This window comes from Aricia agestis, chromosome 14, assembly GCF_905147365.1.
Source record: "Aricia agestis chromosome 14, ilAriAges1.1, whole genome shotgun sequence".
NCBI lineage: Eukaryota > Metazoa > Arthropoda > Insecta > Lepidoptera > Lycaenidae > Aricia > Aricia agestis.
The window spans coordinates 4,878,006-4,892,947 of NC_056419.1; the positions used below are offsets into that span (position 1 = coordinate 4,878,006).

The 14,942-nt window shown below is 39.6% G+C and overlaps 1 protein-coding gene across 1 annotated transcript; it reads right to left on the bottom strand.

The window, feature by feature from the left end:
• Positions 1 to 291: 291 nt before the first annotated feature.
• Positions 292 to 4,569, bottom strand: LOC121733958 (toll-like receptor 7). The gene has a single exon (XM_042124361.1). The coding sequence runs from the start codon at positions 4,408 to 4,410 to the stop codon at positions 712 to 714; it is 3,699 nt and encodes a 1,232-aa protein (XP_041980295.1). The 5' UTR covers positions 4,411 to 4,569; the 3' UTR covers positions 292 to 711.
• Between the last annotated feature and the right edge of the window lie 10,373 nt (positions 4,570 to 14,942).

Consider the following 14,942-nt stretch of genomic DNA (forward strand, 5'->3'; position numbering starts at 1 on the left):
AAAATCCTCATTTGTTATGTTAAGTCAATTTTAACAAGATCCAGAAAGCTGCGGACGAAATATTTCTGCGGCTTTACGTCCGTCGTTTGTTTTTGTTACTCGTGCTCATTTCGTACTGTAATGGCCTGAGAAATTGGAAAAATAAACGAAGATTGTTCTGAACGTGATAATTTGTTATGCTCAAACATTAATGCTCTATGAGAAAGTTACATAAATTGAATATAATTCGTAACCAAAACAGTTGACGAAATCGAACAAAACAAGGTTCGGTGTGAAACAAAACAATGCGACCTCTTTGTAAACCTTTTATTATATATCTATACAAACATCAGCCATAATTTATTAAAAACTACAAAATAATAATTTACAGTCTTTCCAATTAATACTTATAAATTTTAAATTACTATACAAATGCAATAAATATTTACTTACAAGCATATCGTACGAAATGCGAAAATTTGGTATCATTATTGTACAAAAGTTCTATAAACGGTACGAGGGGCTCAGCTAACGCGTTTTCTTTATCTCTTCTTTATAGAGTCGCCGATCAAAATGTATGGAATTGACATGACATGAATCGAATGTCGAGTTCATATTATATTATGTCAATTCCAAACATTTTTGATCGCCGTTTTTTTAAGAAGAAATAAAGAAAACGTGTCGGTTAATCCCCGAGGTCTATTTACAATAAGAAAGCGGCTACATTGAGATCTATACCAGGTACGTTTGGACCGTGTGCTGCACCACGTGGGGGTGCCTGCCCTGGAGGTCATTGGAGGAGTAGTCTGAGTCGATGGTGGAATATATGTGCTCCGAGAGCGGGCGGTCGCAGGGCGAGCGCTCGGCAGAGTTGGCAGACTTGCCGCACAACGTCTGACAGGTGCTGTTCAAGACGGACGCATCCATCGTGTACGTGTTCGAGCTGCGCCCATAGTTCAGCCTCTTTAGTTTATGCCCGCGCTTCTTTGTCGACGGGATCGCGTATCGTAATCTCTCCCAGAACCGCTTCTCCTTCCACGTGATCTCTAATCCGGATTTCAAGTAGGACTTCAGTTCCGGGTCCCGAGTTACGAACCCGGAGCTGACTACGATCAGTTTGTGCGGATTCTTGCGGAGCGCCCGCTGCAGAGCCTGGCGGAACTCTACCTGCGACCACTCGGTCAGAATGAAGTTCTTAGTCAGGACTAAAATGATGCGTCGCGAGGCCTCCGTCGCCTCGACGACTAGGTCGGGGAACTGCGCGTAGGTGGCCTCGAATTGCGGCACGTCTCTATAATGGAGGCAGAGATGGTACGACGGATAACCGTTCTCGAGCTCCCTCGCTAACGACTCTACGACAAAGTCCTCGTCTTTGGGGCTGTAACAAATATAGGCGTCGTAAAGTTTATCGGTGTCGCTGAGAGCGCTCGTTAGCGGGGCGAGCTTGATGCCGCAATTCGAGTACAGCCACATCCTACACGCGTATCTAAATGTAAATACTAGCGCTAATATCAGTAAAATGAGCATAAACCCGGTCAGGATCGACGCCAGTAATGGGATATTATTAGATACGAAAAACGCGCTTATGGCAGTCGAATCTGATATTTCGCTGCAAATAGTCACATTTAAGTTCAGTGGTTTTTTAGATTTAGTGCTCTCGTTGACGCACCATGTGCTGTGTAAGTCGAAAACTTTGTCTACGTTCTGTGATATGTACGTGAGAAAGCCTTGCAGATATTTACAATTGCAGGACCAGTTATTGTTGCCCAAGAAAAGAGTTTGCAATTTCTTGTTATTATCTAAATGCCACAGCCCGTAGTTTACGAGTCTGTTTCCGTCCAGGCGCAGAACTTCCAGAGAATTTAAATGTGAAAAACTCGCGTTCGAAATGGACTCTATGAGGTTATTCTGTAAATACAGCTCCTTTAATTTACTCAGCTTCTCGAATTCTAGGCCGCGTAATCGTTTTAGTTTATTGTCGTCCAAATGCAATATCTGCAAGTCGACGAGATTACGAAACGTTTCGTTTTGTATGCTCGTAATACTACTAGAGTTGAGGTACAATACGAGAGCTCGGTGCATCGAATCGAAAACGGTTTCGTTGAGCGTACTATAAAAATTGCCATCTAAATAAATATGAGTAGCGCCCGTCGGGAAGTCTCGAGGCATCGCGCTCTGTTGTTTCACCGAGCAATCGACGACGTTGGTTGTTTTGGTCGAGTCGTGATAACACGAGCAGTTATTGGGACAAACAATTTTGCAATTACAGAAGCTGAAATCACAACAATGGCAGTCGTCGAGGCAGTGGCTTTCGTATTTACAGAGAAAATCTTTGGTGCGTAACGAACTAACCGGGAGATATTTTACGCCTCGAACGTACGACTCCTTGCAGATTACGTTCTCTAGATCCATGACGCGTGGATATTGATGCGGCGTTATGGAATTTATAAGCAGGAGCCATTTCATTGTACAGTCGCATCGAAATGGGTTGCCACTTATGTAAAATTCAGGCAGCGCCTCGGCGTCGGTGCTCGATATGCGCAAACTATTTATGTCCATCGTTTCGATCTCGTTGGCGTACATGTCGACTCGCTTTAAATTATTTTTCTCTAGAAACGTATCGATTTCGATGGCGGTGATAAAATTGTTGTTTATAAAGAGTAACTCTACGCTGTTGGGGATGGAGATGGCCGATAAAGAAACGATACGGTTATGGCTCGCGTCGAGTGTTTTAATCCGGAGATCTTTTTGTATTTTATAGTAATTACCGAGTATCTCGATAAAATTTGCATGTATATCGAGCCACTTTAGATTAGGAGGAACGAAGGCGTAGTCGAACCATACCAAATGATTTTCGGATAGGTTCAGCCATAGCAGTTTCGTTAGCGACACGAAAACCCCATTAATATCTGATATGAAGTTGGAATCCAATCGAACGGCCTCCAATTGCGTGTTCTTTTGAAAGGTTTCAGTTTCGATAGCTTGTATTTTATTTTTGGCTAAATTGAGAACTTGCAAACTAGGCAGGCCCCAAAACATACCCGCCGTGAGGTTCCCTATCTGATTGTCTATTAAACGCAAACCCGTCAGCTGAGATAAATTTTGGAAGGAATTGTTTGAGATTTCGAGAAGCAAGTTTTCCCCTAAGTCTAAAGATTTAAGAAACGGTAATTGCAAAATCGCCTCGGGCACTTTCGTCAACTTATTCGAACTCAAGTCCAATTCTTTGAGATCAGAGCAATTTTTAAAAGCATTCTCACCTACATACGACAGTAAATTACCATTCAAACTTAATTTATTCAGTATAAACAAACCGTTGAATACAAAGTCTTCGACAGTCCGAAGTTTATTTTGGCCCAAATTTAACGTATGCAAATTGAACAAAGGTGAAAACGCATTGTCCTCGATGAAACCGATGGAGTTGTTGCTCAAATTGAGTATTTGCAAAAAGAATAAATCTTTAAAAATGTTCCGGGAAATTCGGGTAATTTGATTTTGCGATAGATCGAGCACGATCAACCTTATTAGGCCGCCGAACGTTTCATCTTCTATGTGATCGCCCAATAATCTGTTAGCCGAAAGATCTAAAACTACCAGCTGATCCAGCTTACTGAACAATCGCTTGGGCAGCAACTCCAGCATGTTATTACTTAAGTATATCTCACGGATCTCTTTAGTGTTCCGAAACAGAGTCTCCGGCAAGTAGTTGATCGCGTTCTCCGACAAGTTCACAACTTTCAACAACAACAAATCACTGAACACTTCGGTGGGCAGCTCACTTATTTTATTGTTCTGCAGGAAGAGCTGCGTGAGCCTCCGCAGGTGGAATATCTCGGAGTCGGCGGGCAGCGACATGATGTCGTTGTGGCTGAGGTCGATGGTCTGCAGGGTGGACCCGCACTTGTGCCCGAAGCCCAGCTCGTCCACAAACTTCAGCTTGTTGCGGGTGAGATTGAGGGAGATGATGTTCTCGAGCGCGCAGAACAGGTCCGAAGGTATCTTCCTTATGTTATTGTAGCCGAGATCGAGCGTGTGCAGCTCGCGGAGGCCGTTGAAGGCGCCGAGGGACAGCTCGAGTTCCTTATTCGGACCCCAATCGTTGTTCATGGAGTGCAACGTCAGGGATTTTAGGCCTCGCAGCCCCTCAAAGACGTTGCCGGGCAGCCGGAGGATCTTGCAGCTGTCGATAACGATCTCGGTGAGGCCCTGCATCCGGCCGAAGTGGTGGTCTTTCAGCGTGCTCTCCCGCGGCTGCTGGCAGCGGACGAGCAGGCGGTCCGCGCCGTCCGAGTGCATCGAACCCACGTCCCGCTCGGAGAGAGCCGGCACCTCGCACTCCACACCGCTCGGCCCACGCACGCACGCGTCCGGCGACGCTGCCGCCACAAAACACAACAGTATCACTTCGATTAGCATTATCACTCGGTCCATCGCATTTTCACTCGTCAACTGACTTTCATGAATGAGAGTGTTCGTTCGCCGCGCGCGTTCATATTACTGTCTGTGCAAGTGTGCGATTCGGCTGCGATTATACGGGTTGTAAACACAGCGCGCGGCGGTGCGCGCGGCACGAGACATGTTCCCCCCGCGGCGGCCAGCCCGCTACTACCGTGTGCCCGCCCGAAGTTGCCAACCCCCAACACTCAAAGTGCCAAGACTGAAATTAAATAAGTTATAACTATAAAGTTATAAAATCGACCCCACATCAGTTGAATTCTTTGTTTTACTGTTGTTCGTAGTAAGTAATTAGTAAATTAAAAGATGGTAATTTTTTGAAAGAAGATTACATTCTTGCCTCATGCTTACAATAAGTAAATTAAAAGATGGTAATTTTTTGAAAGAAGATTACATTCTTGCCTCATGCTTACAATAAGAATAAACGGTTTTCTTACCATTGTACTTATTATGAACAAACAAAGACATGCAAATATTATAATGTAATAACAGTGGATGCACAAACCTATTCCATTTATTATATTATTGTTCACCGAAAACAAAAGAATCTATTTTTCATATGATTGTAATTAGAAAATTATCAAAACATAATAAAATTATAGTAAATAACGAAATGCATAAAGTTAATTGTTATACAATTATTATAAACTACTATTATAGTCAACCAGCCTAGCTAAGTAACCTAGCCTAAGAATCTTACTGATAATAATAATAACTCCCACACCGGTATCGGTGACGGTATCCGTCTTTATTGAAACTAGGCCAGTTACGCAGGAGTAATTTTATAGTGCCCAAGTGTGTGCGCATTACACAAGAGCACTCTCTATTCCTTTTACTCTCATAACCCAGTGGGACGGAGTATGGACGACCGACACATCTGGCGAGAGATCAGGCGCAAGACTCTTCAGGATCATCTTACTTGTCAGACAATCAGGAGATCATCCTGCATTGTCCTTACCAAACTTGGAAATAACATGTTTCCAACGCGGGAATCGAACCCACGACCTCCGAGTCAAGAGCCACGCCCTAAAACACTGGACCACGGAGGCATTCATCTTACTAATTGAGCTTAGGCGGTACCCACAATTAGCGCCACATTCCTGCATCGCGCTATCAAAGTTTTCTAAGTGCTACCCGTTATATTTCCACAAGCTCAATTATTTGATTTTATTTTTGTTACAGTTAGGTACAGACCGAAGCACATCTTTGTTTGATATTTTAACTCTTAACTTAAGTTGCATCAGAAAATAAAGTAGCAATAACAGATAACTCTTAGTTACAAACCCAAGTAAGTAATTGTAAAAATTGTGAACTCATTTTTAATTTCATATTTTTTATCCACTATACATTTCCGTATTTTCCTGTCCTTATACATATTACGAACGTGTGCGAACAACGACGTACACCACCTTATGTTAAAGATCTAGAATTTGAACATAAAAAATCCTTACAAAATCTCTTTAAAAATCTCCCCGCTTTTGACGAAAAATAATTACGCGACAACACCGGCACACCATGGCGCGGGAACGACCGCACCATTGCGCTACACAGCGTTCACATTTATTTTGCCTCCAACAGAACCTTGGAGTAACAACATAGGGGTCATTTCCATAGAAACGCAAAGGTAATTTAACTCTGTACGCACCGTACTAAATCACCCTTTACAAGTTTTTAAAGGAAACCGTTGTGTCGCCTTTATTAATGGCGCTTTTGTGTAATTGAATATTCTCCAAAATCTTATCACATATTTAGCCAACTGTGTTAAGAGGGTTATGTTTTTATGTGTATTGTAATAGTTATATGTTATTATAGCTAAGCACGCTCTAGAGATATAGCTCTAGGGGAAAAGCCATTTCGACTAATTTGATTTTTAAAACTTAAGAGGTTTATTTTTTATTTTAACATTCATCTTTTTCTATAGTAAGATAGTGATTAATGGTTACAGGCTACAGCAAAACAGTCTGTAAAGTCACTCTTGACATCACTCTTCATAAACTGAAAAAAAACTATGTAAGTACTTACTTACTCTAATAATAATAATAATAATAATAGCTCCCACACCGGCTTCGGTGACGGTAGCCGGTTTCATTGAAACGAGACCAGCTACGCAGGAGTAATTTTATAGTGCCTAAGTGTGTGCGCAGTACACAAGAGCACTCTCTATTCCTTTACTCTCATAACCCAGTGGGACGGAAGACCGACACGACTGGCGAGAGATCAGGCGCAGGACCGACTTTTTACATGCCCATCCGACGCATGGATCATCTTACTTGTCAGACAATCAGGTGATCAGCCTGCATTGTCCTAACCAAACTTGGAAATAACATGTTTCCAACGCGGGATTCGAACCCACGACCTCCGGAGTCGAGAGCGACGCTCTAACCACTAGACCACGGAGGCGTTAACGGTAATATTACACGGTATTATTATTATAAAAAAGTACTTACTCTACATATTATTTTAATCGATGAATACCTAACTATGAATACCTCAAAATATTTATAATATATAAATATTTATATTTATCAAAACTACTTAATCGCTCTCTTCTTCTCGATCTTACACGATACGAATTAATGAAATAATTGACATTTATTTGAGGCCCTGCAGCCGAAAAGTAACCAATCCACGCGTTAACTCTACACCTTTGCCTCATCAAATTCGCTCCAAAACTTTCTATTCAAACAAAAAACCTTCTTTTTGAATACAGAAAAATGTTTGTTTAAAAATACGCCTTCGTCAGCAATTATCGTAATAAAAAACATTTTCAAGTCCACATTTCTTTCGCACACTTGTGACTAACCCAAGAGCCAGCGAGAGCCATACTCTCGTCCTTTTATAAAAGTTGAAAGTTTGCCTGTTTAAGACCTTTATAGAGGTAAAAACATTACTGTCTTAATTGTCCAGTGGGATATTCCTACAGTTATACCTAGGAAATTACATCAAAAAATTGAGCTCTATATATTATCGAAGGTTAGATAAACTGAGAACTGGATACCTACCTCCTGAGGTAACCGCGATCGAAATTGCATAGTTGCTGGTCTCTCTTACCTCAATAATGGAAATAACGCCTCCGTGGTCCAGTGGTTTAGAAGTGTGGCTCTAGACTCAAAGATCGTGGGTTCGATTCCTGCGTTGGAAACATTTCCAAGTTTGGTTAGGACCAGGGATGTTGCGAATATTCGCATCCGCATCCGCAAATGCGGAGCATCCGCGCAAATTTGGACATCTGCATCTGCATCCGCAACGGATCGGCATATAAAAAGTCGATCCTGCGCCTGATCTCTCGCCAGTCGTGTCGCTTTCACTGAGTTATGAGAGTAAAAGAATAGAGAGTGCTCATGTGTACTGCGCACACACTTGGGCACTATAAAATTACTTCTGCGTAACTGGCCTGGTTCCAATATAACCGGCCACCGTCGCTGAAACCGGTGTGGGAGTTTTAAATACTTACAGGAAAATTTTCAGCTCTTATAAAATGAGAAAGCTGTCGCTGGCTCTTGGGCTATGGCTAACAATGGAGATTGGTCTCACAAAAGCCCGTCATTACGAGTTTACGACTCACTCCCATTTGTCATACTTATTGTATCATGATTTTACATTTTCATTATAATATGTACACTTGGAGCAGTTAGAGAACAATTAGGAAAATTATATTGTTGCCTGCGAAATCGCTTCCTGAAAAATTTTAAGATTTAGAACTAATTAGATGGTGCAAAAGGCAAACGCATGACCAAAAATGGAGGCTTCTTCAGTATTTGGGAGTTGGGACCATTATAACTTTTGAAAGAGTTACATATTTGAAGATTTAACTAAAATTATTTTTTGTTAAGTTTAGAATATTTTTTTTTATGATAAAGATCCCAAATACCCATATTTGGGATCTTTATCATAAAAAAAATATACAGCAGAACATAATACATTATCTAACCTCATCGTTTTTGATAGTCGGTTAAAAACAGGTACCATAGGCATCAGAACTGCGTTTGCATAAAATGGCGCGTTTCATATATTTTATCACAGTATCTACATGACTGTGTTGGTAGACTTGGTAGGTATTTCCATTTTCCACACATAACATCTTATAGATTCTACGTCTTCTTAATACAATCAATAATCATTCTAATCCTTTAATATTACGTTAAATCTAGACCTTTTAGATGTAAATCAATGCTGTTACACTCGGGAGAGACCATAAAAGTGATCCTGTTATCCTGCTCCTTATAGGTAACAGGGTTTAGACTTTAATGAATAATTTATACAGAAATGGTCGAGTCGAGACCTAGGGCCGTTTGTTCACAGTCACCGTCACACGTCACCGACAAAAATTCAAATAAAATGCCACTTTATGACCTGGGCCAGTGTTTTTCGTGGTCGCGAGCCCCTGGTGGTAGTTAGTGGCGGGGCAAGACCAAAATTTGGTGTGGGCAAGATATTATGTTTTGCGAGGCCCCCTGATTGATGACGCAAGAGGACGGATTTTCGACGGACGGACGGACTCAATTTTTTATTTATAAGAGTATTTTAAAACTCGTAAATCCTAAAAAAAGGGGCGTGAGGTCCCTCGGACCACCTAGGAGTTGGTGGTCGGCGATGGCCCATGTCGCGCCCTTCGTACCTACCCTCATTCAGAGGTAGGTAAAAGGTATTTAATACATTAATTTTAAGAATATTATATTTTTTTTATCTATCAAATTCTTCATTAAAATTTAAGTAATAATTAATTAAATGTCTCTGATTACGGCCGTAGCTGTAAGTATCGTGATTTGTGACTTTATGTACGTAGTATTTACCATCGAGGAAGTTGATTCCTATGCAATTGACAGACCAACGTTATTTGGTCGAATATGTCAATCCAATGTTAATTGTGATCTGTCGGCTGGGTTTGACGTAACGCGACCAAACTACTTAGGTCCCCGATTTGCATAGGAATCAACTTCTCTGATAGTACATTTATCTTCTACTCTATGGCATAGATAACGTATGTCGTATACCCAGTTCAAGAATTCATCATAATTTAACAAGTTAATTTATACAATAACTGGATATTTCCAGAAGATAACGCGAATATCTCTCGGCCTTTTCCACGGGAATTGGGTCAGATGCTCTACCAATAATACTGAAATTGATTCTGCAAAACTACCAACAACATTTACTCCTGAACTTAGTGGGGCATTCGTTAACATCTATTTAACGACTGTGAAATAACCTGAACATGGCACGGAAGTTAAGTATTTTGTGTAAATTACTTTAAAAATTGCCTCGTGGAAATGATACGTCTAAGTAAAGTAAAGGACTTTTTTTTAATTATGTATTTCTTTAAGGGTTATAGCCAGATAGCCAAGCGATTATGACACCCGAATTCACAAACAATAAAAATTAACAAAAAACTTAACTTTTAACAAAACAAACAAAAAAGCAAGTAGGTAGTCAAACTTTGGGGAGCGGAAAATGCTTTTTTAAAAAATAATAAAATTTATTAAAGTTAAACTTAAAGTTAATTAAATAATTACAATTAAGACTTAACTATGACACTTCTGAGCAGAGTTGTATGCTCTGAACGAATGCCCTGAAGACATACCAACTTATTCTAACAATTCCGGATACCTCTGGGATCCTTAAAGTGCTTGCCTATGTAATAATCCTAAGCTTTGGGTGGCCAGAGGCCAACATGACTAGGTAGTTAGTTGTTAAAGAATTGCGTAATCTTTGGTGACTTTTTTTTTATTCATCATGCCTATCAATGTAATGTGTGTGTGTTTACTGATTACCACTAAAGAAGTCCCGCGAAAAAACTGAGAGCTAATTTAATTTACGATCAGATTTTGGTAGACATCAGCTTACTCAAGATTCATTCTACTATAAACATTACCTAAGATAAATCAGGTCGGTAAAATTTATAATGAATGATGCTATACTATACCTATTATTAATACCTAATAAACATTAAGTGCTATTGCAGCGCCGCGAATGCGGGACTTCTTTAGTGGCTCGAACACAAGATTTGATTCATGCATAGGATAGCGGATTTGGTCACGGTGCACTTTTCTTATTCCCGACAGTACCCATCGTTTGGGCTGCTTTCAGCGCCCTTGGTTGGTCACGGGTGGACTGAGGTGGCAGATGTTAAAATTGCTGAAATTGTTCAATTACCCGCAGATTCGTCAATTATTATTTTTCATCAATTGTTAAAAGCACTAGCATTTAAAATACACTTAATTTTTGACAGAAGCTTATCAATTCAATGTGTAAAATGTAGATATCTTCTTATGCAATAAATTAAAGTTCAGTTTCTGATATTTTAAAAATGAATCTTGTCGCATCGCCTTGTTTCGTTGCAATGTAAACCCCTATAATACTGCCGTCATAAGAAAAAAGGCCGCTAAGTGATTTTCGCGATTTTCAGGTTTTGAGTCCACTGGACTTTAGTTCTGTGGACTCAAAACCTGAAAATCGCGAAAATCACTTAGCGGCCTTTTTTCTTATGACGGCAGTTATACTAGGGCTTCCCGAACTGTGCGTCGCCACGCCCCGGGGCGTCGCGACACTGTCCCAGGCGGACGTCGCGCGTCGCATGTCAACACAACCAAATATGTTATTCTGAATACATCCCCGGTTTCAGCAGCTATGCTCAGAAAAGCAAGCGCATCCTTCACATTAGCCAGCCTTGATGTCTTGATTGCTTTCATAAAATTATCTTTTTTAATTTTTATGCTTATGTTTTGATATGGTCATTATTTCCTAATAAAAATATAAGTGTCCAAATAGTGTTTTTATGATAGCCTATGTAGGCTGGTTCTGAAATTGAAAAGTATTTTTGAGGGTTGGGTTGAGGGGCGTCGTAAAGAAATGGCAAAGTCCCAAGGGCGTCACAACTCACAGTACAAATAAGTTTGGGAAGCACTGCCCTATACGTAGGTAAGGGCCCACATAGGGCCTGTATTCACTTTGATTAGTGCGAGTGCAGGTGGTAAGGCCCGTATTCACTTTCATTAGTAGTAAGTGCATGGGCGTTCCCAGGTTCTGGGCCAGGGGCAGGGCAATTTTGCTCAAATTTAGTATGGATATACTTTGAGCCCCGGGAAAGGACATTGGATACTTTTTATCCCGTGAAAATGGACGGTACACGCGCGATAAACGATTTTTGGCGCAACGGAGTTGCGGGCGTCATCTAGTATAGTATAAAAGTATTAAATATTATATTTCCGTTGTCTGGTACCCGCGGTAACAAAAGTCCTTCAGGTACTTAGCTCGGGACTGACGTGGTGTGAAGCGTCCATAGATATCTTAATATATATATTTCTTGTGTGCGTGTGTATGTGACTGAACTCCTCCTAAACGACTGGACCAATTTTGATGAAATTTTTTGTGTGTGTTCGTGGAGATTCGAGAATGGTTTAGATTTACAGTTTGGTCTACTAGAAAATGTTTTTTCAATTAATTTCTTATTTATAAGGAGTTGTTGATTTTGGAATGTTTTACATTAGATCCGGCGGACGGCGCTATCATCGCATTCAATATTATTCTATTTCAATTTTAGTTTGTCCTGACAGATGGTGCTACGATTAATTTGAAAAAAATTTTGTTATTCAATTCATGTGCTGATTAAAATATTAAATAAATAACACATAGGCTACAATTTTAACCGACTTTCAAAATGGGGGAGGTGTTATGTTCGTTTTCTTATATTCAACGATTACTCCGCCGTTTGTTAACCGATTTTCAAAATTTTTCTTTTGGTATATAGGGTATCATCCCAATTTGGTATTATATTCAGAAAAGTGGTGATCTGATGAAGGATCCATAAGTAATCGAGGGAACTCCTCAAAACTTATAGGGAAACATATGGTGACTTCGGTTTCGTGAGAAGTATTCTAAGCATATGCTACCAACAAGTAAGATTTTGCACCGAGATATACCTGGTATACCGTGGTTCGGAAGGTGCTGAGAGAATTCCTGATTCTTTATAGATACAAGTTTGGGAGTTTCGGCGTTGTTTTAAGAACAGAAAGCATATGCTACTATGCAAATTACATTCTTCATCATCATCATCATCATCATCACTACCATATTATACCATTTCATAGTCTTTTAGATCGAGACTCGAGTTTGTCAAGCGATAATTAAAAAAAATCTATATCTACCTAATATTATAAACCTGAAGAGTATGTTTGCTTGAACGCGTCAATCTCAGAAACTACAGGTCCGATTTAAAAACTTATCTCAGTGTTAGATAGATCATTTATCGAGTAAGACTCATCATTTATCGAGAAGGTTATATTATATTATTACTCTAAGACTAATACGACAGAAGAAACTTAGGAAAATGTGGGAAAAACGGGGGAAATATTTTTTATGGGAAAATGTAGCTACGGATTCTGTAAAATTTCTAATTTACGCGGGCGAAGCCGCGCGGGACATCTAGTTATATTATAATTATGTATATTATATTAAAAGTACAAAAGGACACCTTTTCAATTACTTCCATACTAATATCTTATCTTATATCTTTAAACGAGCATTTCTTGTATATATATACATATATATAAGAATTGCTCGTTTAAAGATATAATTGGTATATATATATATATATATATATACAGGGTGTAACAAAAACAAGTGATAATACTTTAGAGTGTGTACGTGTTCCCTGTAGAGAGTTCACTGTGAAAGTAGCAGCGCTGAAAGACCAAATTTTTTTTTCACTTTTGTATGGGCAAGGGTCCGAGCGTCACGAGATTCATGAATGAAGGACATGTCAAAATGGCAATTGTATTTTTAAAACTCGGACGCTCGTTTTGTTTTGCAAAAAATAGCAAAGTCTTCTATTGATCCCATATTTTTTTTGGTCTTTCAAATTTAGCTTCCAAAAGAGTTCCCGTTTCAGACTGCACCGCATTTAATACTTCTTTGAGTACTTCTTGCAATTGCAAGCTCGCTTCTCGATGTTCGGCCGTACTCGCTGGTTGACAAAAAAACAATCGCTGGTTGACAGCTACTACTGAACTTACTAAATAGAGCCACTAAATTATCACTAAATAAGAATTGGACACTACTTGCACTACATACCTACACTCCACTACCTCAATTACTAGTCACTTGCACTTGTACTAATGAAAGTGAATACAGGCCAATAGTAGAAGTGATTAGTGATTATGAGAAATTAAAGGACTTGCACTAATCAGTCGCTGTCCACGTGTATACTTTTCCTGATTACTAATAACTTGCACTAATCACCTGCACTATCACTAATCAAAGTGAATATTACAGGCCTTAATCTATTTGTGTCTTAAAGTGTGTTGTTGTTGTCAATTGACCTTTTTGTTCGATTAATTTAGAGTAAATTGGAACGCCATCTAATTTAGTTTGATCTAATTGTTCGAAAGGCCGGATGCGAATAGACACGCTCTAAACCGACTTTATTAATCACGTTAATGAAAAAAAAAACATCCACGCGAAAAATATCACCTCGATGAGTGGCAGTCTTCCACGATGCGTTTTTCGCGTAACTTTCTACCACGCACTGTAAAACTGGAACGAACTGTAGCCAGCAGTTTTTCCGTTTCGATACGATCTGCAAACCTTCAAGAGCGTATTCTCTCTTAAAAAGCCGACAACTCACCTGCAACTCTTCTAATGTTGCGAATGTCCATGGGCGACGATAGTAAAGTTGCTTTCTATCAGGTGATCCGTTTGTCCGTTTTTTTAAATAACTATCTGTAGAAGCAATGTGCTGAATGATAATATATCTCTACAATCTACATCGACTCTATTCACTGACATAGTAACTAGTAAGTACTAGTACTTACTACCTCAGTGATTCTATAACTTAAATATCAACAACTTTAATGCTGCTCCAGCACTCAGTCATTCCATTTGCTAACATAGATAACTACTCAAAATAGTTCGTGACCGTACACTACCTAAGTAAATAAATAATAAATAAATACCTAATACCTATGGACGCTTCATACCACGTCAGTCTGGCCCACGAAGTCTGGGCCCGTGCTAAGTACCTGAAGGACTTGTTTTACGGGTACCAGACAACGGAAATATATTTAATACTTTTATAAGTACATAATATAAGTATTTAAAAATTTTTTATATCATACATATATTTAATACACATCCAAGACATTCCAAGACCCAGGAACTTTGAAAGCTTTTTGTTCCGTCGTCGGCGGGGTTCGAACCCGCGACCCCCGGCTTGTGCTACCAACGCGCCACCAACTGAGCCGCAGAGGTCGTCAATAATAAGTACAGTACCACTACCAGTACCTTAGAAAAAGAAAAATATTAAGTATACTTAAAAGGTTAAAAATACGGTTCCCTAAGGTTTTTCTTCGGGACAATACTTATTACCTACCGGACCTACTTATTTATATTGAGTTCGTATTCTTGGAGTTTTGTCACTTGATAAAAGTAATTCTCAACTTTTCTCGTACCTACCTAAATTGTTTTATCAATTTATCTATTCCCGGTAGAGAATATTAATGATATTTATTTTG